The sequence below is a fragment of the Coenobita brevimanus genome, chromosome 94 (genome assembly GCF_032717465.1).
Source record: "Coenobita brevimanus isolate Jiangsu-jjx chromosome 94, ASM3271746v2, whole genome shotgun sequence".
Lineage (NCBI taxonomy): Eukaryota > Metazoa > Arthropoda > Malacostraca > Decapoda > Coenobitidae > Coenobita > Coenobita brevimanus.
In genome coordinates this window covers 20200737-20228673 of record NC_137047.1, presented here as the reverse complement: position 1 = coordinate 20228673, position 27937 = coordinate 20200737, and the positions used below count along the sequence as shown (strand labels likewise).

At 42.9% G+C, this 27937-nt stretch overlaps 1 protein-coding gene across 1 annotated transcript in view; it reads left to right on the top strand.

Moving 5' to 3' along the window:
* Girdin (protein girdin) overlaps positions 1-27937 on the top strand; it is an 818609-nt gene that overhangs the window by 658083 nt on the left and 132589 nt on the right. The window contains exons 21-25 of the mRNA XM_080282575.1: positions 768-887; positions 6080-6163; positions 9541-9717; positions 24256-24429; positions 25254-25388. Coding sequence (XP_080138701.1) covers positions 768-887; positions 6080-6163; positions 9541-9717; positions 24256-24429; positions 25254-25388 — 690 coding nt within the window. The remainder of the gene's footprint in view (positions 1-767; positions 888-6079; positions 6164-9540; positions 9718-24255; positions 24430-25253; positions 25389-27937) is intronic.

The window sequence follows — 27937 nt, the reverse complement described above, 5'->3', positions numbered from 1 at the left end:
GTTTACTGCCCAGCATAATAGATGGTGTACAGGAAACCATTTGGTTGTCACTCAGTGTAGTCATTGTAGACACAAAGGAGAGGAAAGAATGAAAGAAAGATAGACAGAAGAGGAAGTAAGGAAAGAAGGAAGGATGAGAGGAAAGGGCAGGCACCTGAGAGCAGCACTACATCAAGTGAATGGATTGTGAGCACCCCCAGTTATAATAATAATAATAATAATAATAATAACAATAACTAGAATGGTACTCAGTAGAGCACATACCTCCACCAAAGCCCAACATGCTGTTCCATTTAATTCAATCAAGTCTAATCAGACTCATAACCTTATTAGTTGTAACACCCATGCCAAACTGTACACATTCATAGATACCAACATCCTAAATGTGCCTGATTTTTTACATGAAGATCCTTGCAATATTCACTGAAAAATTTACGAAAATGTCGAAAAACGCTCTGGCTCACAATGTTAAAGAAAATGAAGAAAAATTTGTGGATCCGGACCTTTATCCGGATCCACACCAAAATTTAATTAAGTCAATTCTGGGCCAAGGCCCATTCTTCTGCAAGTTTCATGGAAATCCGTCCAGTAGTTTTTGTGTAATATTGCACACAAACCAACCAACCAAAACAAACAAATGGACAGGGGTGAAAACATAACCTCCTTGGTGGAGATAATGATAATAATAATAATAATAATAATTTCAGTAGTATTTGTAACCCAAGCAATTAATCCATATCAAGAATATAAATAAACCCTTGGTGTAGGTGAGGAGTGAGTTGGAGAGTCTGCGACAGCGGCACCAGGAAGAGGATGCCAGCCTGAGTGAGGATGTATCTCGGGAAGTAGCCAAGCTCAGAGAAAGCCTCTACAGGAATGGAGAGGAGGTAAAGCATATCATGAAACAGAGTGATAGATGAGGCAGGTTACAGGTTCAGAGGAGAGTATGGGAAGCAGGAGAAATTGAAAAGAGAATTAGATCAAAATTATCAGTATGTTGTGGCAGGTTAGAAAACCAGAACAGATCTGATATAGTTGTATACTCAGTATATGACTGTTGAGAAATGTTCAGGTGTCTTTGCATTCAGGCATTAGCTACTTTAATCTCCTTCAAATATGCCCTTAAGGGCAGTGTTTAGGGTAATTTTGGTGGAGATATAAAAGAAAGTATGATTTTAGCCAAATGGTCAGTAACAGGTAGGCTTATATGTTGGTTTTTCACTACCTGATTAACATGGTTTTGATTTAATTGATAACTGCCCAGATTTGGGCAGCTGCCTTAAGCAAGGGGTGACTGTACTGTAGTACTGTATAGTATTTTCATTTATGTGTTCTCACATTTAACACACCCTGTAGACATTCACTTGATGACATATACAGGCCCCCTCTCAGAAGCACACAGCCATTCTGACACAGTTTGCACATGCAGTTCTTACCCTACACTCCAAAAACCTTACTTACCTATACCCGTGCATCAAACATCAGGTGGGGGAGAGTGTTCAGTGCAGAAAATGGTGTTCCTTGACTATGCAGACCAGTTGCCCTTAAGGACTTAAAACTTGGTTTGACTGTGTATAGTAGTGCTACGTGGCCTTGTTAGGCATGTACAACCTAGTTGCTCCAGTAGTGTACATACTGGTACATATATAAATCCTTCTGTCTCACACATCTCTTATCACAAAATTTATATACTGTACAATAATAAAAACCAGTTTCTTATCAGAAGCTTAAACTTGGCATATGTATTATCATCATCATCATCATCATCATCATTCGGACCTCCTTTCCCACCCTACAGCAAGTTGAGAAGTAGCAGTGTCCAGACAGCCTAAGTTTGCCCAGTTCAATGGGCCACGCTTCCATTCGCTCATCATTCAAGCCCACTGAATCCTGGCTCCATCAGATAGGCTAAAAAATTTCATCACGTTCTGTAGCTTTACATATACCTATCTGATAGAGTCAGTCCGAATGCTGTCACATTAGAAAGGGGTGCCAAATCCCTAGTTATGTGCTTCTCTGCACAAAATTCATCCGGCCAGCTCGGTCTCTTGTCAGTCCCGTAGCCTCATCAACTTCCATACCTCTCTTCCTCACACACACATCCACCATATTCCTCCACCTTCTTCTTGGCCTACCTCACCTCCTCCCTCCTTCAGATTCATGCAGATATACCTTTTTCATTGCTGTATTGTCATCCATCCTCTCCATGTGACCAAACCATCTCATTACACTCTCTTCGACCCTGGTGTCCACAGATTTCCTCACTATGTATCTTTCACAAATCACATTATTCCGTATTCTATCCACTCTCTGTACTCCACATACATTCCTTAGCAGTCCCATCTCCATTGCTTTAACTCTTGGCTTTTCATTTTCATGCTACACTATAGTCTCATATCCATATGTTAAAGTTGACACTAACACTCCTTCATGTAGGCATCATGCAACTGTAGCACTCAAGCCTCTGTTTTTTATCAAGACTTTCAGAGCACCAGCTACATTTCTTCCTTGTGTCACTCTGCTTTCCACTCCTTTTGCACATTTTCCTCTCTTTTCTATCTGTACTCAGATATTTGACCTCTCTCACCAATTCCAGGCACTCTCCATTCACTGCAACATCACACTGGGAGTCACCTTCACTCTCAGGAACCATCACTGTACTCTTTTCAGCATTTACTCTCAGAGCATGGTGCTCATAGACATCTACAAAGCGCGCACTAGTCTGCCAAGCTCCTATGTCGGGTATTTGCAAGTAACACCCATCATCAGCATACAATAAATTTGGGATATTCCATCCATCACCATTCATTACCAGTGCCATCCTTCTCTTCATTACTCATGTTTTTACTTCTCTTATCACCCCATCCATATATACAGTAAAGGTCCTCCAATCTGACGACCAATAATCCAAAAATCCCAATACTGTACTCTGAATTTTGCAAGGCAAAATTTTTCAAAATATTCTGGGCTTTTTTCATATTTTTCTGGGCTTTATCTAAGGATTTATCTGGCCTGGACTTGCTCTTGGACTTGGATGTACCTGCCTGCAACCATTCATCTCTTTTCTATCACCACTTCAATGATCACTGCTACTCTGAACTGTCTGCTTGCATCCCTCCACCTCTAAGACAGGCACGTAGCACCCATCTAGCAACAAACTCTCATCCCTTTTCTGTCCAGCTCACTAATGCAGAGTTAACCGTTACTTCTAGTCCTTCATTCATGCAACAGGTCAACTCTGGAACTGTCTCCCTCTGTCAGTATTTCCTACTTCCTATGATCTGCAGTCTTTCAAATGCAGTGTGCCCAGGCATCTCGAAATTAACGGATCTTGAATTTGGCTCTCTTTTGTATTGTTTTTCTTTCTTGGAGGGAACAGTTTGAGGGCTCCTGGCCCTTGGTTCATTCTTCCTTGCATAAAAAAAGAAAAAAAAATTTGTGCATTTCCTGTCAGTAAAACAATAACCCATTTCATTTTAAGTGTTTATTTAATGATCATGTACACTCACGATCACTAATTTCTGCTCAGGGGTATCCCCTTCCTACCCCCTATATACCCAAGAAAGATGGGAGGGGGGGAAAAAACGAACTCCACCTGCCTCTACTCCAGCTTCCAACCGTTTCCCATACCCCTACTCAACCCAACCCCCCCCTCGTCATTCATAACTGGCAGTTACATCTCAAGCTAACCCCATACTTTACACTCATAGTCATATTACTAATACACAAACATAAAACACTAGGATATGTAAAAGTATATAATATAACTGTGAACATGCTGCAGCAAGAAATTAATGCATTATAATGTTGACAGTGAAACAAAAACATTAACAATGGCCATCCCAGGCTTCGTGTGTTGGGTGCTTCATGCTAACAATGGCCATCCCAGGCTTCGTGTGTTGGGTGCTTCATGCTAACAATGGCCATCCCAGGCTTCGTGTGTTGGGTGCTTCATGCTAACAATGGCCATCCCAGGCTTCATGTGTTAGGTGCTTCATGCACTTGCATGTGTGCTTCTTCTGTCTTCGTGTTTGAGTGTGTCTGTGTTTGTTTCGGTGTGTGTGTGTGTGTGTGTGTGTGTGTGTGTGTGTGTGTGTGTGTGTGTGTGTGCAGAGCAGTGCATCCAACACATGAGTCCTGAGGTGGCCATTGATAAAATTTTTGCTTTACTGTCAACATCATAATGCATTAATTTCTTGCTGCAGTGTGTTGATACTTTTATTATAAACATTTTACATATAATAGTGTTCTGTGTTTGTATTAATAGTGGAACCAAGAGCGTTAAGCATGAAATCAGCTTGAGATGTAACTGCCAGTTAAAAATGATGGGTGGGGGCTGGTTGGGTAGGGAAATGAGGGAGGTTGGTTGGATAGGGGTGTGGGGGAGGGTTGGGGGCTGGGGTAGAGGCATGTGGAGCTCATTTTGTCCTCTCCTCCTCTCTTCCCTGGGTATATAGGGGTAGGAAGGGCGCACCCCCAGGCAGAAATTAGTGATTGTTAGAGTACTCATTTCTAATGTTTACAGGGGTCTCTCCCAATAGTCTGGATTTAAAAAAAAAAGTAGTCTGAAAGACCCTCGGTCCCCTGCCATTCGGATTACAGAACTTTATTGTATGTTGAACAACCATGGGGACATTACACAACCTTGTCACACGCCCACATTGATTGTGAACCAGTCACTTAGATGCTCATTTACCCTTACAGATTCGTCACTACCATCATAAACACTCTTGACAACACTTAGCGGCTTACCATCTAATCTGTACATGCGTAAAACCTTCCACAGTCCTTTTCTGTCTACTTTGTCTTATTCATTTTCCAGATCCATAAATGCCATAAACATCTTATAGTCCATCTCACGTGCCTTCACTATCTCTCTTATTGCGGATATTTGATCCACACATCCTCTGCCACCTCTAAAGCCATCCTGTTTGTCGCTCACTTGGACTTCTGACCTCTCTTTTACTTTATAATAATTCTTCCCTACCATTCTCAGTAGACTTATGTCACGCTAATTCCTACACTCACTTTGCTTACCTTTATTTTTATACAGGGGTACAGTCACTGCCATTTTCCACTCTTCTTGCACAGTTTCACTCATCCATGCCCTCTTGAATATATCCAACAAGCACTTCATTCCACTCTGTCCATGACACTAAATCATCTCTGCATACACCTCATCGACCCCAGCTGCATTCTCATTTTTCAGCCACTACACAGCGTTCTTCACCTCTGCGAGTGTCACGTTCCCTGGCACTGCATTCCTTCTCTGTACACCTCCAAATCCAGTCATGTTAACAGTCGCTTTGCTGTCCATTACTTTGTGTGTATTTAATCACAGTCATTCTTCTTCTTTGCTTTTCATCATTTGTTAGCAGCCTCCTTCATCTTTACTCTATCCATGAGTGTTGATACCTGACATTCATGTCATGATTTTGCATTCATCCTCTTCACTGTCTCTCACCTCATCATTGTCTTTTACAGAACTATCACATTTAACCTTCTTCTTAATGACCTGCACTTGCCCACTATAATATGCCAGAGAGCCTCAGGAGTCCACCAAGCATTTCTGGGCCTGGGCCCTAAGGGAGGCATAGAACTTAGGTCTGTGGCATCCTGCACCTTTGCTAGGTAACTGTTGAGAGAGCACTGGGATTCTGTGCCCACATCATTTTCTTCCTTGTTGTTATCTTCACAGTGTGCAGGGAAGATTTGGGCACAATTTTTTCTCCCCAACTCCCCTTGCTACCTTCTGTAATCATAAGTAGGAGTCTGAAATGTGCTTCAAGATTTGTATTCCTCGTTTGGATATTTAAGGCATTTTTTTCTAATCACACAGCTGTGTATTTGGAAGTAAAGATAAATATTTAAGATAATTGTGTTTCTGTACAACTTGATTACCATAGTTAAACAGGTACTGTACAGATATGTGGAATTTTAGATAAACTGTCCACTTAAAAATATATTTGTGAGATATTTCCTTGGCTTTTTGTTGTATCACTACCTATACTAATGTGGCTTTTTATGTTTTGTCATTGTTTTGCCTTAATAACCTGAGTGTTTACTTCATTCTTTGCAGAAAGTGAGCTTGGAAAATGAAGTTTCTGAGCTTAAATCCCAAACAGCCAGTTATCGGGAGCAGGTGTGTGCACTTCAGTCCCAGGTGAGGTGCATTGCTTTGGTTGAATCACAGTACCATCTACCCATTAACAGACAATATTGTCATATTTACTTATATTGTAATACAGTGTACTTCAGTCATTGTCAACCTGTTCTCTTCTACATTGTCATTTAACCACATATTCCCACCCATGTCCTCTTAAACCAATTTGCACTGGAGCATGTCAGCAGACCCTTTAACATACTATTTCAGTATGGATGTGTCTTCTCAGACATTCACTTTGTTGTTCAGGAGGTTTTTCTTGTCAAATCCATTGCTGCCTGTAACAAGTACATTTATCAACCATTTGTATCGTGCCATGAAACCATCAAGAGGGTAGGAGATAAAGGAATGGACATGGTTAACAAAGGAAAGTGTGGAGTGGGTTGGAATGTTAATGGGCAGTGGGGCTAGGGCAAGAAAGTATACCCTGTGAAAATTAATTTTGAAGGATTGATTGCAGTGAGGGTTCATACCAGAATAACCTCCAAGAATGAAAGTGATAGGGAAGTAAAGAAATGGGTGTGGAAGACAGAGAAATGGGAGGGATAAGCTGGACTTATACTGGGAGGAGGGACCATGAGAATAGAACCTGTAAAAATGGATGTTGTTGGAGAGTTTTCTCAAATAATAATATTAGCAAGAATAAAATAAGCTCATATTGCTTTCATATTCCTGGCATCTTGTGATGAAGGGAAAAAAAAAAAGATCATTACAGTGGTTAGTGGCCTACCTTCACAATTAAAATTTCAACTCACTGATGGTGGCAGATTGTACCCCACAGTGGTTACTTTTCACAGCAGTCACCAAGGTTAGATTACCTTTGTCCTGGCCACTCTCACTCATATCTTCACCTTCTCCATCGATCACTTGTCAGAAAAAAAGAAATGCTTCCCCATCCAGTTTTCCATAATGATATACAGAACTGGATACAAAAAGACAGTTCAATACCACCTGTCATAATGAGCCACTGATCTTCTCATGCCTCTTGCCAAGTCAGAACATTTTAAATCTGCCTCAAGAACATTTTAAATCTGCCTCAACCTCACAGTAACTACCAGGGAGGGAGCATTCTTTGTAATATGAGGGCTGAAAACAAGATGTCACCCATGGTCCTGGGAACCTAACTAAAGTGACTAGTGAGAGTGGCTGACACATAGATTATGGTCCAATTTCACAAAACAAAGTGCAGTCATTTACCATTAAAGTTGCTCTGGTTGAAATGTGTTCCTTGGGATTTATTTGTCAGTCTTGCCATGGAGCAGATACTGGTTTATTTTGGAGTGTATCATAAAGTGAGAAGTTACGTGGTGCTGCATTGCAACATTGCCGTATGATGTGACCATTCAACCAGGCCGGCAGTTTTTGTTCAGTAATGATGGTTCATCCATCCGTCCATCCATTATCCAATCCTATATTGCACCATGAGGAGCATAGGGACCCAGGGCTAGGCACATTGGTCCTGACATCCAAGATGAGAGTGAACAGCCTCACTTATCCCTGAGTGGCATTACATGAGTAATAAACCCCAAACACCCCTTAAATATAAACCTACACAGGCTCAGTCTGGTTGGAGCTCCTTAATTACCCATTAAACCACTAGATGTCCTAATTTGGTTATAAAGTTACCTCCCAGTGTAGTAAATGATTTCCTGGTGTACAGGAAACCATTTGGCTTGTCACTCAGTGTAGAGTCACCCATAGTCAGAAGGAAGAGGAAAGAATGAAAGAAAGAAAGACAGAAGAGGGAGTGTAAAGTCACCTGTAGGCAGAAGGAAGAGGAATGGATGAAGGAAAGAAATACAGAAAGGGAAGGAAGGAAGACAAGAAAAGGTAGACCCCCAAAGCAGCACTACATCGAGTGAGTGGATGGTGAGCATCCCCACCTACTGTAAAAATAAGGGGGAACTTTTCTAGGGCTTGCATGAAATCACATAGCCTTGTATTGTTATTTCATCTCCCAGTACTCTTTTATATGCTATATCAATGTGTTATTCTGCTGACTGAATGCTTGAGAAAGTACAGCATGTGGAGGAGGATTTACATTTTCAGAGCAAGAGCATGGAGAGCATCCCTCAAGCTGTGCACAGTGACAACATCCCCAGTTGGGCAGTCATTGCCAAACACAAATCCCATGACACTGGGGATAATAGGAAGAATCTGGGAAGGGTTTGCCCATTCCTTCAGCACTGGCATCCTTTCTTAAGATGCTAGACAGTTGGCTGAAAGTTACTATTTTTTTTTTTTTTTCCCACATCAAAAGATGCATATTTCCTTGATCAGTTGGTCATGAAAGCATCTTACTAGTTGTCCCACAGCTCACCTCTCCCAAATGTATGAAATCCATGATTTAAGAGTCAAGTAATGCCCAGGGTGTTGAACATAATTATAAGTTGGTAACTTATATGGTTTCAACTTGCCTCTTGCTCCTCATGAGTGTTTATGAAACTTTAGGCAGAATAAATACAATGAATTTACATTACCTCTCTCCTTAACTAGTACCTGTAGTTGTGTCAGGTGGATTCAGCACTTCAGCTGTAGGCAACATCTCAGCTGTAGGCTACTTGTGTACATCAGCATTGTGGAGGTTGATCTCCTTCCTTAAGGTTCTGAAAAGTCAGTTGGAAGTGAAAAAACAAATTTTGCACAATCAGGATGAGTTAGCCTATCAGCTTAAGTAGCCAAACGTTCCTTGGACTTAGCTCAACTCATTCAAGAAACACCTTGGATGCACCTACTCTTGTAAAGGATAAGCTGTGAAGAGGGCAAGCAGGTGTTTGACTTCTCTAGTAAGACACCTTGTGACTTGCCTTTGTGACTGCCGGTTGGAGGAAAAATGGGTGTTTGGCTGTGCAGTAAGTTTTTTTTTTTTTTTTTTTTTTTCCTACACTTGGTTTGCTGCATGCTGAAGTATGCTCATGACCCTTTCCAATCTGTGGTTTCAGATGTGCGTGCCATTTTACAGTTTTCTATGTCCACACAATGTACTACAGCCCTACCAGTCCACCAAAACACTTTTGGATTCCCCACCAATGTTGATTCTCCCCATATCATTCTTCCATTCCTTTTACTTGTACTGTTATCCCTTTCCTCACACAACTTCTTTTTCATCCTCAATGGTGTAGATGTATAAGATAATACTTGTTATTTTAGCAGTGTATTATGCTTAGATGATATGAATACAGAACTTGTAACCATAATTTCATGTTGAAGCCACTCATACAGTTATGTTGATATGAAGACTTGGTTGATGTTGCCTTTTCTTGTATTTGACGTGGCTGAATAACAACAGTATTAGAGATGTTAATTTGCATATGACTTTGATGTGTAACTGCTGTGCTATTTGTAAAGCTGTTATGATTTAATCACTAATTTTTCAGGTGACATCACTGTCCAACCAAAACACTGTAATGTCACAACATAATGCCCGACTTCAGGGTGACAATGCGAGGCTACAGGTGGAGAACACAACATTACAAAGTCAGTCAGCATCACTCATAGCACAGAACTCGGCTCTCCAGTCTGCTGCCACTCAGATGGATGCAGAGAAGGACAAGGTCAGATATATTTCTGTCTATCTATCTGTCTATTGCCAGACGCCTCAATCCCGTACAGGGTGGCCACAAACAAATCGCCTCCATGTCGCCCTGTCCCCTGCCATTTCACTGCCCTGCTTCCAACTCACAAACATCTTTGAGTGCATAAACTGTTGTGCAGTGGTCAAAACTCGGATTTAAAATGTTGTGTTATAGGTGGGTGTGGCCATTTACCAGAGTAGACTCTGGCTACATTATTATCAACTGCTTTTCACGCTATTTGCAATACAGTACTGCACCTGCTAGACTTAGGTATACTGTACTGAAAAGAAGTTGCAGTTTTAAGTACTTGTAGATTGTTGGTTCCTTGAAAGCAATGATGAAAAATAGGGAAGTGAGCTTGGAAATAAAAAGTCGCTGCATGATAAAATTGTGGTACCAACTCTAATGTATGGAAGTGAAGCTTAAACCTCATTAGAAGGACACAAGTCAAGAGTGAGAGCAGTGAAAATGAGTTTTGAGAGGAGCATGTGGAGTTACATGGTGTAACAGAAGCAGAACACCCATCCTGAGTGGAGAATGGAAGAGACACAGAGACAGAGAGAATAAAGCAAGGAGAGGCAGAGTGATGGCCCCAGGATTAACCCTACCAAGCTGTCATTATGGAAGTAAGGCATTCCCAGACTATCCCACTTAAGCCGCATCTGACAGCTATCTTGACCTTGTTCTGAACACCTGTTCTCTCCTGGGGCCTGACCCGAACTCCTTGTCCCCCTTTGATCGGAAATGCCGTGGTCTAGGACCTTCATGGTGGAAAAAGGGCATGGTCCAGCGCCTAGCTCCTCCCTAATCCCTGGACTCCACCAGTCGCCAATGCTGGTGCCACCAGGGAACTCCTCCTATTCATGTTGCTTGGGTGAGACTGGACTCAATAAAAAGGTGCAGAGAGCAGACTTTTCTCACACACACTCTCTTCCCACCACACACACACACACACACACACACACACACACACACACACACACACACACACAGTCACATCATGGTGACACTCTTTTACACACCCATTTACTACAGTCTTGTATACACTTAACTCATCCTTAAGGTCCGCACTACAAGTAGCCCCCACATGACTTCCACCCTTACCTGTAATCACTGTCCGACCTCAGTTAAGAAGTTCCGTCCTGCCTTCATCCTTGATATGCAACTGTGAGTATATTAGTGCCCTAAAGGTGTCTGGAGTTCTATCTTAGCTCTAGGCTTCTAGTTATTCATGTGTTGAGGCGTCCTGTGTTCAGTCAGATTCGTTCATGTAATCCTCCTTCCTTTTTATTAACTCACTGTGTTGCACACTTCCCTTTGATAATTTGCATTTTGAACCTGTTGTCCCCCTTTTTGCTCTCATGTTTAAGGTAGATTAAGAATATATTTTTGTACAAAAACCAACTATTGTGCCTTTTGCTTCCACCCCCATATTGTGTGATTGTTTTGAGTCCACCCTACCTTGTGCATGTGACAGAATTGATGACCTCACAAGGATACATGTGCTACTCAGTTGACTCATGTATTGGGTGAATCAAGATACAGGGCTACCCTGGTATTATGATGGGATGCGTTAAGAAAAAACCCATTGCTTGGCAAGGTATCACATAGCAGGGTAAAGTTAACATGTAAAGTATAGGGATGCATTTTTGAGCCTTGGGGTTCCTCCCCAGCCAAGTTCTAAACCCACCCAAATGAGTCCAGAAACAAGCGAATAGCCAATCTTATTGGCCTAACAACTTTAAAAGAAGGTAACCTAAGCTTAAAACTTGTTAATAACTCACCACAACCAACAAATAAAATCTGAAAATCATAAAAAATTGGTCAGAAACTATCAAACAGCTCTCATCACTTACTTCTTTTAAGTCCATGTCTGGTCCTGGTCGTCATCTTTTTCTATCTCCCCCAAGGCTAGGGGACATGGTGCTACCTAGCACTCACTCATCCTCCTCAAAGCCTGTCTCCTGGAGGGTGGAGGAAAGCTAGTGAGGTGAGGTGATGGTAATGAGATAATGATACGATGGCTCACGGTGGCGATCCAAACTTTTAGCCGATCACCCCCGAATGATACCTCACAGGACCCATCGCAAAACCGGGGGTAGGCCTGCTATAGGCGGGGTAGGGTGGTATTTCTACCCCCATTGCTAATCCGGGGTATCTCATAGCGGGGTATTGTATAGCGGTGTGTCCTTTTTGCCTTGCGATCTCTCCCCAGATAGAGAGTTAGCAGAAATACAAGGTACATACATATCTGTTCACCTGCTGTGGAAATCCCAGCTACTCCTCCATAATCCGTAACAATGGCTCTATCCAGCGTCACCGATGCAAAGGCATTCCTAGATTCTAACCTTTCCCCTTCATCAGTTTCTAAGTTGAGCAAACATGAGCTCAGGCTTCTTACCCAGCATTTAAATGTGCCTCATTCCCCTCATGTAAAAAACTAGAACTCTTGCATCTTGTGCTGCAAACAGTGCTTAGAGATAATGAACATTCCAGGGATATGTCCCCTAGTCATGAAAATTCAGCCGTAGACACTCACGACGAATCCACTGGCCCTGAACAACTGAATAATAGTCACAGTACTAGTCCTGATTCCCATAACAGTGTTTCCTTGGAGTTAGCCCAAATACAGTTACACGAGCTAAAATTAAAAACTCAATTTAGGCAACAGGAGATGGAGTATGAGCTAAGATTAAGAAAGGTTGAAAGCTCGTCCAGACTACCTACTAAAGTAAGTTTTGATGTGCACTACAACATCAAGTTGATTCCCAAGTTTAACGAACACGATGTCACTAAACATTTTATGATGTTTGAGGAGACAGTGGGAAGTCTCGGGTGGCTAAAAAAAATTTGGGTATTATTGCTGCAGAGTGTACTGACTGGTAAAGCCCAGGAGGCATTTGCTGGGCTGTCTTTAGAACTGTGCTCGAATTATGAGGAAGTAAAGAACTGAATCTTGAGAATCAGTGAATTAGTCCCAGAGGCCTACTGCATTCAGGACCACCCCTAAAACTAGAGATCAGAATCATGTGGAGCATGCCTGTACTATCACAGATTTGCTTGGTAGTTGGCTGCATGCCAAGAACATAGATAATTTCTCAGCCCATAAGGAAATGAAGATTATAGGACAATTTTTTAACAGCATTGAGAGAGATGCCAACACACTGAAAGCAGTGATGAGAAATAGGGAGGTGAGTATGGAAGTTAAGAAGTCTCTGCATGATGGTATTGTGATCCCTACCCTGACGTATGGAAGCGAGGCATGGACCTTGCAAGAGGGGAACAAGTCAAGAGTGAGAGCAGTGGAATTGAGTTACTTGAGAGGAGCATGTGGAGTGACATGGAGGGACAGGTTGACGAATGAAGAAGTGAAGGAACGTTGTGGGGTAGATGTGGATGTGGTTGAAAAGATTAGGAGAAATACACTGAGGTGGTTTGGACATGTGGAGAGGATGGAGAGTGAAAGACTGACTAAGAGGGTGTATGTGGGTGAGGTGGAGGGAGGGAGAGGGAGGGGTATACCGAGGATGAGGTGGAGGGATGGAGTTGAGAGGTATATGAGGGAGGGGGGGTTGAGTTGGGGGGAGGGGAGTCAAATGGTGGGTGACAGTGACTTGGAGGCGTTTTGTCTGCGGCCACCCTTTGCGGGATTAGGGCGTCGGGCTATAGATAGATAGATAGATTGAGAGAGATGTCACTACCCAGTTGATAGAGCAGGACATTTGCACTCTTTTTGAAGCGGCAGTCACTGCATATAATTTCTCTTTGCTACACAAGCATAGTCATGAGGCACAGAATTTTGTAAGAGATCGGAGAGTAGATAGATCCACATTTGTCAACTCCTCTTCTTGTAAGTTAAAGGCAACAGAAAAGGATGCAAGTGTTAAGTCTCCTAATGCCACATTTAGTAGGCTGGATAAGTCCTTGGGAAATAACATTGCAAGAGGGTCAGCGAGAAGTGTCCAAGTGTGCAGTTATTGCAGGTTAGGCCGCTTGGAAGCGTTGTATTGGAAGAAGCATGGGAAAGACCCAAAGTTAAGCCAGTGGGCTGTGTAAACTTGAAGACCCACATTGTCACATTGAGGAAACAACCTCCCATTGTAACGTGTAACGTAGCTGAAGTAACTGAGGAGACTAGCAAAGAGCTTGTAGGTGCTGAGGCTCCAGCTAAACCTGTGTGTCATGCTGCTATGAGTGACATGATGGAAGTGTCATTTAACTTTGAGGAGGCCGTAGCACGGGCCGAACAGGGTAGTACTCCCGAGGGGAATGGGAATGCTGGTGATAGGGAGAGCTGGAGCTCCTGTTTCACTAGCTATCTAACCATCCCCCTTTGCTGACCTTTTCAGTGTGACAGTAACATGGAGAGTAGACCAGCATACTCTCCCAAACATTTCTTCTAATTATCTATGCACTACACCACATGCACTTTACATTTCACACAACGTATCCCACTACGTTACAGGGGTTGGCGCCAGCAAGGGCATGTGGCCAGAAAACTTTGCCCCCGCTACTTAGTGGCGGACTTCTTGGGGGAGGCGTGACGGGGGTTCCACCGGCATAGATCATGGGTCCAGGGCGAGATGGGGCTCGGGCCTGTGCTAGAGGGTACAGGGCATTGCGGTTCCCAAGCTGCCGCTTCCGCCCAATAGAGAGGGGCCCGAACCTGGGAGTAGTGCCCCAGGAGGCTGCCCTATCAGTGGGTGTATAATGGCGGGATAGTTGCAGTGCCAAGACGCGCTTGGAGGGTGTCCCTGCAGCTGTCCTGGCAGGGTGCCCCGAGGCCACTACCACAGCCACTGGTAAGCTGGTGGGCTAGGGGTCCCAGATCCATTGCCTGGACCTGGGATTGTGCAGTGAGTGAGACCTGTGCTGTGTCTGTCCCCATTTATTAATACTGAAGATGACAAAACAAAAAAGGTTTCAAAGCAAGCCTGAGGACAGTAAATCACCCATGGGGATGAGGGTAGGTTCATGGAATGTGGGAAGTTTGAGGGGAAGAGCAGGGGAAGTTGTTGAGGCATTCAGTAGGAGGTGGGTGGATGTGGCATGTTTGCAGGAAGTCCGGTACAGGGGTGGATCAGCCAGAAAGATTGTTGGGAAGGACTGTTGCTATAAGTTGTTTTGGCAGGGGGGGACAGACGGATATGGAGGTGTTGGTGTGATGGTTGCGGAGAAATGGGTGGAATATGTTATGAATGTTTTGAGAGTAAGCGATAGGATATTGGTAGTGAAAATTCTGTTGGGAAGAAAGATAGCTGTGATTATATCGGCATATGCTCCACAGGCAGGATTGGATGAATCAGAGAAAGATAGATTTTGGGATGATTTAATACGTGTAGTGGGTGGTATGCGGGATGATGAGATAGTGATTTTGGGAGGGGACTTAAATGGTCATGTAGGTGAAGCAGCACAAGGTTATGAAGGAGTGCATGGGGGATGTGTATATGGTCTAAGGAATGCAGAAGGGGAAAGGATACTCGAGTTTGGGGAGGCAACGGACATGATTGTGTGCAACACATATTTTAGGAAAAGAGACAGTAGGTTAATTACGTATGAGTCTGGGGGAAATAGCAGTCAGATAGATTATTTTCTGGTTAGGAGGGCCGATAGGAGGTTAGTGAGGGATGTTAAAGTTATAGGAAGTGAGGAGTGTGTGCAGCAGCACAAACTATTGATTTGTGATATGGTGCTTAAAGAACAAGTGATGAAAAAGAGGACTTATGTACCTAGGAGGAAAATATGGAAGCTGAAAAACCAAGTAGTAAGGGATGCCTTCTATAGCGAGTTGAGGAGAGTGGTGGCTGAACAGGGAGCTGTAGACAGAGGCGTTAATGAACAGTACAGAGCCCTCAAGAACAATTTCTTGAGAGTTACTGATGTAACATGCGGCTGGACAAGAGGACCACCAAGACATAAAGTAACTTGGTGGTGGGATGAGGGTGTAGAAGCTGCAATTGAGAAAAGAAGGCTTTTCCGGGAATGGAAGAAGGGTGGTAGCAAAGAGGAATATTTGGCTGCCAAGCGTAGGGCTAGGAGAGAGGTATACAGGGCAAAGTCTGAGTCACAGAGACAATTACTTGATAACCTAAATCATGGGGAAAGGAAAAATATATTTAGGGTGGCAGGTCAGGTGAAGAGGGATAATCGGGTTATCATAGGTGAGCAGTGTGTGAAGAATGATGAGGGAAGGGTAGTGGTGAACAGTGAGGATATTAAAGATGCATGGAGAGAGCATTATAACCGGTTGTTGAATGAGGAGTTTGACTGGGACAGGGAAGGTTTGGAGCCAGCAGATCCAGTGTCTGGCCCTTGGCCTTTGATTGATACTGCTACTGTGAGTGAGGCAATAGGCAGGTTGAGGGTGGGGAAGGCAGCAGGTGTGTCTGGGTTGACTGCCGAAATGTTGAGGGCCTCAGGCGATATAGGGGTGAGTTTAGTCACTGACCTGATAAATAGGATTATTTATGAGTGTGTTGTCCCAGATGATTGGCTGAAGAGTGTAATTGTAAATGTGTATAAAGGGAAGGGTGATGCCCTGGAAAGAGGAAATTATAGAGGTATAAAGCTTTTAGATCAGATAATGAAGGTAATGGAGACAGTTTTAGAAGGTATGATTAGAGAAAGAGTGAATATTGATGAGATGCAGTTTGGGTTTATGCCAGGTAAGGGGACCACTGATGCCATATTCATTGTTCGACAGCTTCAGGAAAAATATATTGGTAGGAGAAGGGATCTTTATTTTGTTTTTGTTGATTTGGAAAAGGCCTTTGACAGAGTCCCTAGAGAGGTGGTGAAGTGGGCAATGAGAAAGCTTGGCTTGGAGGAGTGGCTGGTTAGGGTGGTTATGGCCATGTATGTGGGTGCTCACACTCAGGTGAGAGTGAATGGAGATTTGAGTGATGAGTTTTCCGTGAATGTTGGTGTGCATCAGGGGTCAGTCTTGAGTCCCATGTTGTTTATCATGGTACTTGAAGCCCTTTCACGTGACTTTAGAAACGGACTCCCGTGGGAGTTGTTGTATGCTGATGATTTGGTGTTGATTGCAGAGAATGAAAGGGAGGCGGAGGAAAGGTTTAGGAAGTGGAGAGATGGTATGGGGCAAAAGGGTTTAAGGGTAAATGCAGATAAAACAAAAGTGATGATATCTAGGGTTGGTGGCGGTACTGTCAAAGACGAGGGAGAGTGGCCATGTGCAGTTTGCCACAAGGGCGTGGGAAGTAATTCCATCTTGTGCGGTGTGTGTGATAAATGGGTGCATAAGAGATGTAGTGGTATCAGAGGTAGACTGTGAGATAATGCTGATTTTATGTGTACGGCGTGCCGGGGTGAGCAGGTGGAGATTGTCAGACGTGAAAGGATTGAACTTGCTGGTGAATCTCTTGAGTGTGTGGAAGAGTTTTGTTATTTGGGAGACATGTTGTGTGCGTGCTGGAGGTGGGGCTGGAGCTAGCTCTGTGGCTAGGGTGAGAAGTGGTTGGAAGAAGTTCAGGGAGCTCTTGCCTCTCCTGACATTGAGAGGGCTCTCCCTACGTGCTAAGGGGTCTTTGTATGCAGCATGTGTTAGGAATGTAATGCTGTATGGCAGTGAGACCTGGGCAGTGAAGGAGGAAGACATTCGCCGGCTCAGACGTACAGAAATGACAATGATTAGGTGGTTGTGCAGTGCGTCCCTGTGTCCAAGGCCTGGAGGTGCTGGGTTTACAATGGAAGAGTTGAGAGGTAGGATGGGACTGGAGTGTATTGGTGTTGTGATGAGGAGAGGTAGATTGAGGTGGTTTGGACATGTGGAGAGGATGGGGGATGATAATTGGGTGAGGAAGGTGAGAAGTGTTAATATTGAGGGTGGGGTTATGAGGGGTAGACCGAGAAAGACATGGGACGAGGTCATTAAGTGTGACCTTAGGGTTAAGGGACTGAACAGGGAGGCTGCAATGGATCGTGCAGCGTGGAGAGCCGCCATTAGGTGACCAAGGCTGACACATGCAAGCATGTTGGAGCCTTTAAAAACGAAACAAATAATAGTAGTAGCAGTAGTTGCTTGGAATGTCCTCCTCCCAAATGTAGTAAGCAAAGTGACTCCTCTGATGGATATGCCCCCTTCTTGTCAAAAGGCATAGTCTTTGTGTTGGGCACCGAGGAAAAAGTGGTAACCATTCTGAGAGATACAGGAGCTTCCCAGTCTCTAGTGTTGAAAGAACTAGTGCCAGAGTCAGTCTCTACCGAATATGTGGTCCTTCGAGGAATTGATGCCAGTACTGTATTAGCGCCCCTCTTGTGGAGGTGAAGTTAAAGTTTCCCCTAGTTAGTAGAACAGTCCGTGTGGGAATAGTTGAACAACTTCCAATGAAGGGGGTCACATTTCTTATGGGTAACGATTTAGCTGTAGGACAGGTGAGTGTTATTTCCTGCTTGTCCACGTACCTTCCAAGTTATGATATGGCACCAGAATTAGTGCCTGATTGTGATACTGTGTTCCCTTCATGCACTGTAACTAGGTCTGTGATAGCTATGGAGACTGGCCATGTGAACCCTGATGACCAGAGTCGAATCATCAGTGGGGATGACAGTAATGTAGAAATAGGCACTGAAAGTAGTGGAGAGAATGTTGGTTTAGCAGATGCCTTTCTTGCAGGACTCCTTGGCGCAGAACACGATACCGTTGTAATAGATTCGAGCTTGCAGTTAGCTGAGCTACAGTGAGCCGAACCTGAGTTAGCACCTATCCTTGAAGTTGTAGGAAGTGGGAAAATGTGACAAGGAATTATCAAGTTATTATGTCACCAACAATGGGATCTTGATGAGAAGATGGTGTTCTCCTCAAGTGGCGCATGATCAGGAATGGGAGAATGTACATCAGGTGATGGTACTGAAGGCATATTGTTAGCAAATCCTCTCATTAGCCCATGATTCCACATTGGCAGGACATCTGGAAGTGAGGAAAACACTCTCTCGAGTGTGGCGACATTTATATTGGCCTGGGATACAAAGTGATGTCTCCCGTTATTGCCATACCTGCCAGCTAGTAAGTAAAAACAAGAAGCCGATCTCTGCTGCTCCTTTAGTACCTTTGCTAATGTTCGAGGCACCCTTTACTAGAGTTCACATTGATATTGTTGGCCCTCTGCCAAAAACCCTGTCAGGTCACCTATACATCCTAACGTTCATTGACATGTCCACTTGATATGTTGAGGCCATCCCTTTTAGACACCCCACAGTTAAGGCAGTGATACGGGAGATGCTAATTTTTTTTTTACTCGCTTTGGTCTCCCAAAGAAAGTACAGACAGACCAAGGTAGCAGCTTCACTTCCAAGCTATTCAAACAGTCTATCTATCTATCTATTGCCAGATGCCTTAAACCCGTACAGGGTGGCCACAAACAAATCGCCTCCACGTCACCCTGTCCCCCACCATTTCACTGCCCTGCTCCCAACTCACTTCCCCCTTTCTCATATACCTCTCCACTCCATCCCTTCATCTCATCATCGGCCTCCCCCTCCCTCTCCCCCCCTCCATCTCATCATCGGCCTCCACCTCACTCACATACACTCTTCTTGCCAGTCTCTCACTCTCCGTCCTCTCCACATGGCCAAACCACCTCAGTGTCTTCTTTCCAACGCTGCCTATCACATCCACATCCACACCACAATGCTTCTTTATGTCCTCATTTGTCAGCCTGTCACTCCATGTGACTCCACAGGCTCCTCTTAAATAACTAATTTCCACTGCTTTCACTCTTGACTTGTTTCCTTCCAACAACGTCCAAGCTTCACTTCCATACGTTAGAGTTGGTATCACAATACTCTCATGTAGTAACTTTTTCACTTCCATGCTCACTTCCCTGTTTCTTATCACTGCTTTCAAGGAACCAGCAACCTTTCTTCCTTGTTGTACCCTTTCAAGCACTTCATCCTCCAAACTTCCATCCTTACTCATTACACTCCTCAAGTACTTAAACATACTCACATTTTCCATTTCCTCACCATCCAACCTCACTGTACATTTACTGACTTCCTTTCTCTCAAAGACCATCACTTTACTCTTCCCTATATTCACCTTTAGATTCCGTTTCTTACACACTCTCCCAAACTCATCCACCAAGCCCTGCAGCTCCCCTTCGTCTTCACTTAACAACACAGTATCATGTGCAAACAACAGTACAGGGAGTTTCCAAACACTACCCTCTCTCACTAGGGCCACACCAACATCCACTGTCCTACCTTGTATCTCTTTTATTACCCCATCCATGTACAGATTGAACAGCCATGGAGACATGACACATCCCTGTTTCAACCCAACCTTCAAAAAGAAAAATTCACTCAGTTCACCATCCACATGCACTGCAGCCTTAGCTCCATCATACATACTCTTCACAGCATTCAACAACTTCCCATCTACTCCATATATTCTTAATACTTTCCACAATCCTTGTCTATCCACCCTGTCATGTGCTTTTCCCTTCTCTAGAAACTTTTCCACTAAAGATCTAAGAATGAATATCTGATTTACACAACCTTTTCCCCTCCTAAAGCCTCCCTGTTCTTCTCCAACCAATTCCTCTGTTATTTCCCTAACTCTGTCAATAAGTATCCTACCATACACTTTTCCTATTACACGTAGAAGACAAATGCCCCTGTGATTACCACACACTTCTTTTTCCCCTTTTCCTTAGTACAAGGGAATAATTATACCTGACTTCCAATCCTCCGGGACTCTACCTTCCTCCCAAGCTAATCTGCACATCATCCACATCCATTCTAGTGCTATCTCTCCCCCATGCTTCAGCATTTCACCACACACTCCATCAATTCCTGGGGCTTTCCCCAGTTTGAGTTTCTTCATTGCTTCCACAACTTCTATCCTACTGATTTCTTCCTGTCTTCTCACCTCCCTCCTTCTCCCAGCCATTCCCCAGCCACTTATTCTCGCATTACTTCCATTCTCTATGTTCAACAATTCCTTAAAGTGTTCTCTCCATCTGCTCACTTTTTCTCCCTTCTCCACTGGTAATCTACCATTTTTATCTTTCACTCCCCTACTAACTTCACTGCCACCCAGTCTTACTCTCTTCACCTCTTTCCAGAACATTTTCTTACATTCCCTCCACTTTACTCTCAAATTCCTTCCAAATTCCTCATCCACTCACTTCTTACTCTCTCTTATTAATCTTTTCCCCTTTCTCTTCCTTTCTACATATAACTCTCTCTTCCGTCTCTCAACTTCTTCCACGCCCCTATTTCTCATCCATTCATTGTATGCTTTCTTCTTTTGTGCCACAGCCTGTCTCACCTCTTCATTCCACCATGCTGTTCCTTGCACCCCCTTCCATCTTCTCTTCACCCCACACACCACATCACATGTTGCACATATTTCTTCTGTGAATATCTTGCACACACCTTCCACGTCCCCCATCTGCTCCAATTCATATTTACCCAGTCATTCCTCCACTTCTCTCTTATATTCTGCCTTTTTCTCATCCTCATGTAACCTTTCCACTCTCCTTGCAACTACTCCTTCCTCCTGTCCTTCCCTTCTTCTATTTCTCCATCATACTTGGATCTCGATTCTGGCCACCACCAAGTAGTGGTCAGAAAGTCCACTGCCCCAAACTGTGGAAGAATTAAGTATCTCCCAGATCACTTCAACCACATATCACCCCCATAGTCAGGGAACCCTAGAGAGATATCACCAAGCTCTTTAAGCAATATTGAGAAAGTCAGTGCAGGAAAAAGACTGGCATCAGTTTTTACCTTTCTTGTTGTTCACGGCGAGAGAAACACCGAGCGAGTCAATAGGTTACTCCTCCTTTGAATTTATTTTTGGTCATGAGGTGAGGGGTCCCCATAAGTTAGTGAAAGAAGAGTGCATCCAGGATGCCCCTCAAGTTAATCTCTTAGAGTATGTTTTAAAGTCCAAGGAGAAGCTACTAAGATGCACAGAGCTAGCACGAGAGAATCTGGAGTCTTCTCATACCTGAATGAAGAAGTGGTATGACTTCTCACAAACCTGTAAGTAGGTAGTTCCAGCCAGGAGATACAGTATTGCTGTTATTGCCAGTAGCAGGTCATCCATTGCAAATGAGTTTCTCAGGCCCTTATGGAATAGAAAGGTTAAATGTCATTCTGACCGTAGATCGGAGAAAACCCTGCAGGTTTTGCCATGTCAAAATGGTAAAGGAATACCACTGCAGAGATGAGGATGCACCAGGTGCCGCATGTGTGATGTCAACGAGCGAGACAGACAGTGAGACAGATGACGAGCAATGCCACTGGACATCCATTGAGACATCAAGCTGGAGAGATAACCCACAGGTTTGGGCTACCTTGTCCAGCCAGCTCTTCCATCTCTCAGCAGAGCATTGCGAATGTGTTATTGCTCTCCTTAGTACAGTAGGTATCCAGACGTCTTCAGTGACAATCCAGGTCGAACGAAGATGGCAATCCATGACATCAGTGTGGGAGACGCATGCCCTGTAAAGCAGCTGCCATACTATGTCAACCCCCGGAAGCAGTCCATGCTCCAGGCGGAGGTTGACAGTGTGCTGAATCAAGGCCTGATCAAGCCTTCCCAAAGTCCCTGGTCTTCTCCGGTTGTCCTTGTCCCTCAGCCCGATGGGTCACATAGGCTATGCATAGATTACAAGAAGGTGAATGCCCTCACAAAAGCAGACATCTACCTCCTTCCTCTTGTTGATGACACTGTGGATGCTATAGGTAATACACAGTTCATCTCCAAGATTGACGTAATGAAAGGTTTTTAGCAAGTCCCTCTCTCACCTAGAGCACAAGAAATCTCAGCTTTTCCTGTCAGAGGTAGGACATACAAGTGTATGGTTATGCCCTGTGGCATTAAGAATGCCCCTGTGACACATAGATGACATCATTGTATTTAGCACCTCTTGGCCTGAACACCTACAACATTTAGAGAGCTTATTGCAGAAGTTCCCTGATGCAAACTTAGTCTTGAATCTGAGTAAGTGTACTTTGTAAAGGCTCGAGTGGAGTATTTGGGCTATCAAGTACACCATCGAAAAGTTAGTCCTCCTGAGTCTAAGGTCACAGCTATTGCCAGATCCCCCCATCCAAAGAATAAGAGAGAACTCCATGGATTTTTGGGTGTGATAGGATATTATCGGAGATTCATAGTAAACTTCTCTGCTTTAGTAGCTTCCTTCACAGATCTTTTGAAGAAACACACAAAATTTAATTGGGATTAAAATTGCAAAGAAGCCTTTCTCAAAGCTAAATCTGTGTTGTCATACAAACCAGTACTACAGTCTCCCAGCTTTGATAAGCCATCTAAATTAGCTGTAGTTGGTAGTGGTACTGCAGCTGGTGCAGTGTTATTGCAAGACAGTGACTAAGAAATAGAAATGCCAGTATCTTACTTTAGCAGAGTTCTCTCCCCTACTTAGTCTAAATACAGTACTCCACTACAGAGAAAGAACTGTTAGCTCTTGTCTTAGAATTATATTTTGCTGTCTGTGTTTGTCCAGGATCACCCCCTTTGCAAGTGTATACTGATCACCATCCCCTTAAGTTCTTAGCCAGCTTGATGCACAAGAACCAGCATCTTACTAGATGCGCTCTATTCTTAGGGGAGTATTCCCTTAACATTAGGCACGTAAAAGGAGCTGATAACCCAATGGCGGATTATCTGCCTAGCCTTTCATAGCAGATGAGTTTCTCCTCTGTCAAAACTCTTTCTCAGGTTGGGAGGTGTAATAGAAGCTGAACTCCTGTCCTGAATGGAGAATGGAAGAGACAGAGAGAATAAAGCAAGGAGAGGCAGAGTGGCAACCCCCAGACCCCACCAAGCTGTCATTATGGAATTAAGGCACCCCCAGACTAACCCACTTAAACCACATCTGATAGCTCTCTTGACTTTGTTCTGAACACCTGTTCTCTCCTGGGGTCAGACCCCAACTCCTTGTGTCCCTTTGATCAGAAATGCCGAATCCCAGGACCTTCGTGGTGGAAAATGGGCACGGTGCAGCACCTAGCTCCTTCCTAATCATTGGACTCCACCAATCACCGATGCCCGCGCCACCAGAGAACTATGTACTGCAGTAATATTAACTGACAACAAACAACTGGGCATCATAATTTTAATCCATAGAACACATGATTATGATTAATCATATCAGTAATTGTAATGACTGGGAAAAGGCGTGAAGGAAATCCCAGTGGACTTTGTATGATAGGATTAATCCTGATGGAAAAGTCCAGCATCCATATGAAACATTCTCCCCTGCCTGTTGTCATGCACTTGTCTTTTTTTTCCAAGTTTGTCAAGATTAATTTTACTGCTTTATTTATCATATTATTGTAACCTTAATTGACTTCAGTTAAAACTGGCAGTTGAATATATTATAATTATACCAAACTAAAAAGGACCATTAATCATGTTTTACAGTACTGTACAGTACAGCTTAGAATAAAAATTTGTTTAATTTCTACAGCATACATATACTGTAACTTTATATTCCAGTTTTCTAAAACAACCCCTTTAAACAGGCACGCCGGTCATGTGAAGAGAGAGGAAGTCGACTTAGCCAACTGGTTGATGACCATGAGGCTCTACAGAGATTGCACCAGCAGTTGACAAAGGAGTATGATGCCCTCACTGTTGACCACAATAATCTCAAGGCTTCACACAAGACACTCAGACAAGAGCACAAAGAACTGAAGGTGAGATTAAACTTTTAAGCCTTCGATAGGTCTGTGAAAGTTGTTTTTGTTATTGCTATGACTCTTTGCTCAGCAGGACCCATTGCTTTTTGGGATGTCTCCAGTAAATAGGGGAATGCCTCATAGATATATGAGTTACTGTCATAGATGATGCAGACCAAAGTACCTCGTATGGATATATAGGGTTCCACTGAATACTGTATGCTGAATAAAATGGCACAAAAATAACATTTCACCAGAAACTACATGTTTCTGTATCCTACCTCGCCATATTTGTTAGTGGAAAATAGGACTAGAATGGTGGTGATCACTGTGACATAATCAGAGCAACAGACTGATAGAGCATCTTAATTGTTTAACCCCTTGCATCCATATGGTATACTTTTTAGTTTATTTATGCTGCTACCAGATTATTATATTCAGATTAGGAATGGCCTTTTGTATCATAATTTTTTTAAAGGCTGATTTTAACCTCTCCAGTTTAAAAAGTATATCTTAAGCTGAGTAAGATTGTCAGGAGATAGAATAAAATGTAAACAACATTCAAGTCTCAGTGATTTAATTAACTCTTGAGAGAGGTGTAGGGACCCAAGGCTAGGTTGCCATAGTTCAGAACATTTGTGGGTTGGCAACTGACCTAAATCCTTGGTGACATTACATGATGAAAGAATCTCCATCAGTCTCTTGGAGCTTTTGAAGTGATGCACAGAGTACATGACCATCCCTCTAATTCCTCAGACCACTGGACCACCAGGCTTGCTCATCCACTCTTATTCAATTGCAGACTTACATATTCCTTGCCTCTTCCCCTACCCAACTTCCAGGACCGGCAGAGTAACATGTCAGCAAGTGAGGACGAGCTTCTGAAACTACGTGAAGCCCTGGAAGAAGAGATGACTAAATTGAAGTGTGACTCCACCACACTCACCAACCTCCGTGGGGAACACTCACGGCTTAAGGTGGGTGATACCACAGTCAGAATTTAAGTAATATAAGGCAACAGATTTAGTGCAGCTTCTGTAATTATTGTTTCTACAGAGATAAAGTATGCATGGTATAAGATATACTGCCATCTTGGAAATTCAGTATAATCTTTAGGTCCAGTACATTTGAGAAACTGTGCTGTTCTCTTAGTTTTGTGAATGCTAATGATGGAACAAAATGCAGTGTTTTGTAATATATATGTGGCATCATCACTGTTACCTAGTCTGTGATTGAAGCAGAATAGGGGTAGGTGGTGTCAGCAGTGCAGTATATCTGGATCCATTTTGTTTAACCTTATAAATTGTGTTTCATGGTCATTTGTTTTCAATGTACTGTATGTATGCTTCATTTCTGTACTATTCCATGTACAGTATTTCTTCAAGCTGAGTTAGATCTCCCTCCAATGTAGACAGTTGAGTCATAGTTAACGAAAAAGTACTTGAAAAGTGCATATTTTGTGATTGATGTCCTGTAGACAGTTTAGCTGTAAATTTTTATTATAACCCCTTAACCGCGGGGCATCACTTTTGTGACGCTTGGGAGCAAGGGATCATACCGCGGGGCGATACTTTTGTGATTCTGTGTTATTTTGAATTCACCCGGGCTTTGAAGTGGTGACTTGTATCATCTATCAGTACTGCCAATGTCCAACACTAGTCAGCACTCCTAATCTCATCTGTATTCCCATCCATTGTTGACAATTTAGCCATTTCTCCCCATTCTTGACTCGCCTCCCTACCTCCCTTCCATTACCCTATCCTCTCGCCTGCCCGGCCGTGCTACGCTAAGTAAATCTTCCCTGGAATTTTTCACTGATTTCATCCATTGAAATAAGCGCTATGCCCTATTCTTATACAAAATAATATATACAAGAAAGAAATAAGGTAAGTGAGAGTGCCATACACCTAGAATTGGCTAAGTATCACCTGACAACACCTCACATGCACTCGTTCGCTAATTTTCACTGTTAATTTCCCCTTGAAATATGCCGTATAATCTATTTTCGTAATAAAAATATATATAAGAAAGGAAGGGAGAAGCCTAAGTGATATTTACATTCACCTGGAACTACCTAATTATTGCAGGCCACCACACTGTATTCTACGCTAAGTAAATCTTAACTGGAATTTTCCACTGATTTCATCCATTGAAATAAGCCCTATGCCCTATTCTTATACCAAATAATATATACAAAAAAGAAATAAGGTAAGTGATAGTGCCATACACCTGGAATTGGCTAATTATCACCTGACAACACCTCACGTGCACTCGTTTGCTAATTTTTGCTGTTTATTTCCCCTTGAAATATGCCGTATAATCTATTTTCGTAATAAATATACATATAAGGAGGGAAGGGAGAAGCCTAAGTGATATTTACATTCACCTGGAACTACCTAATTTATTATGTATTGTCTTGGTTTCCTGCCAATCATTTCTTTGCTCTATATTAGCAGGTCTCATATGGCTGAAGTTGGTAGTATTGCACCTACCCTAGCCAGGCGGCAGGAGGCCACCACTATCAGTTCATTGTCGTCTTTGAAAGTGGGAGTATGTCTGATTTGCTCCTGCTAACTTCTGCCACTTTATAGCCCCATGCAAAGGGCCCTGTGACCTTTACCCCCCACTAAACCTCATGTGGAAAGAGGTAAAGGGCTGACAATTGATAGAGAGTGACTATGATCTTTTTATTGAGTAAAACAGTGCAAGTGGAATTGTAAATAAAGTGTAAATAATGTGTAAACAGTAAGAAAGCAATGAATGTAAATATAAGTGAACAGTGGAAAATAGTTTTATAAGTTACTTCAAGTGACAGTGCATAATACAGTGTATATAAAATAGAAATGTAAATAATGTAAATAAAGTAGAGAACATAAATAGAAATGTAAATGAGTGGTATTATAAGAATACGAGTATATATACTAGGAGTAATGAAAGTGAAAGTTTCACTCTAGCATGTATGAATACTATGAGTTATGAGAGTGAAGGTGAAAGTGACATCCACTCTCAATGCTAGTATACAGGACGAGAAAGTGAATGCTACGTATTTTACTGAAAGAATGAATCCCTACAGTGACAGTAAACTACTGTTACTCAAGGAAACTTATGGATAAAGACTGTAGATATATATAAGTGTTATATAGTAACAGAAATATAAACTGTGAGTTTTTTATGAATAATAGACAATACTAGCGGCGAACGATCGGAAGTGGGATGGTCATACGCCCTCGTAATTTTTATTGCTTTCACGGTGTTTTTGGGGGGGAGTATGGATTCCAAACTATTTGAGAATCATAGATTAGTGTTTCTAGTGTTAACATCAGGCTGTGGTAATCATATTACGAGTTGTCGGGAAGTGTAAAGTGGAGACTTCGTTACCCAACAGTAGAGGTCTCCACAAGTCCTACGGTACTCGACGAAGGCTCAACAAACACCCAAGGAGAAAGCTGAAGGTATGTGCTATAAGTATATGTGATTTTAATATTCTAGGACTGATTTTAATATTCTAGGACTAATAACTGATTTT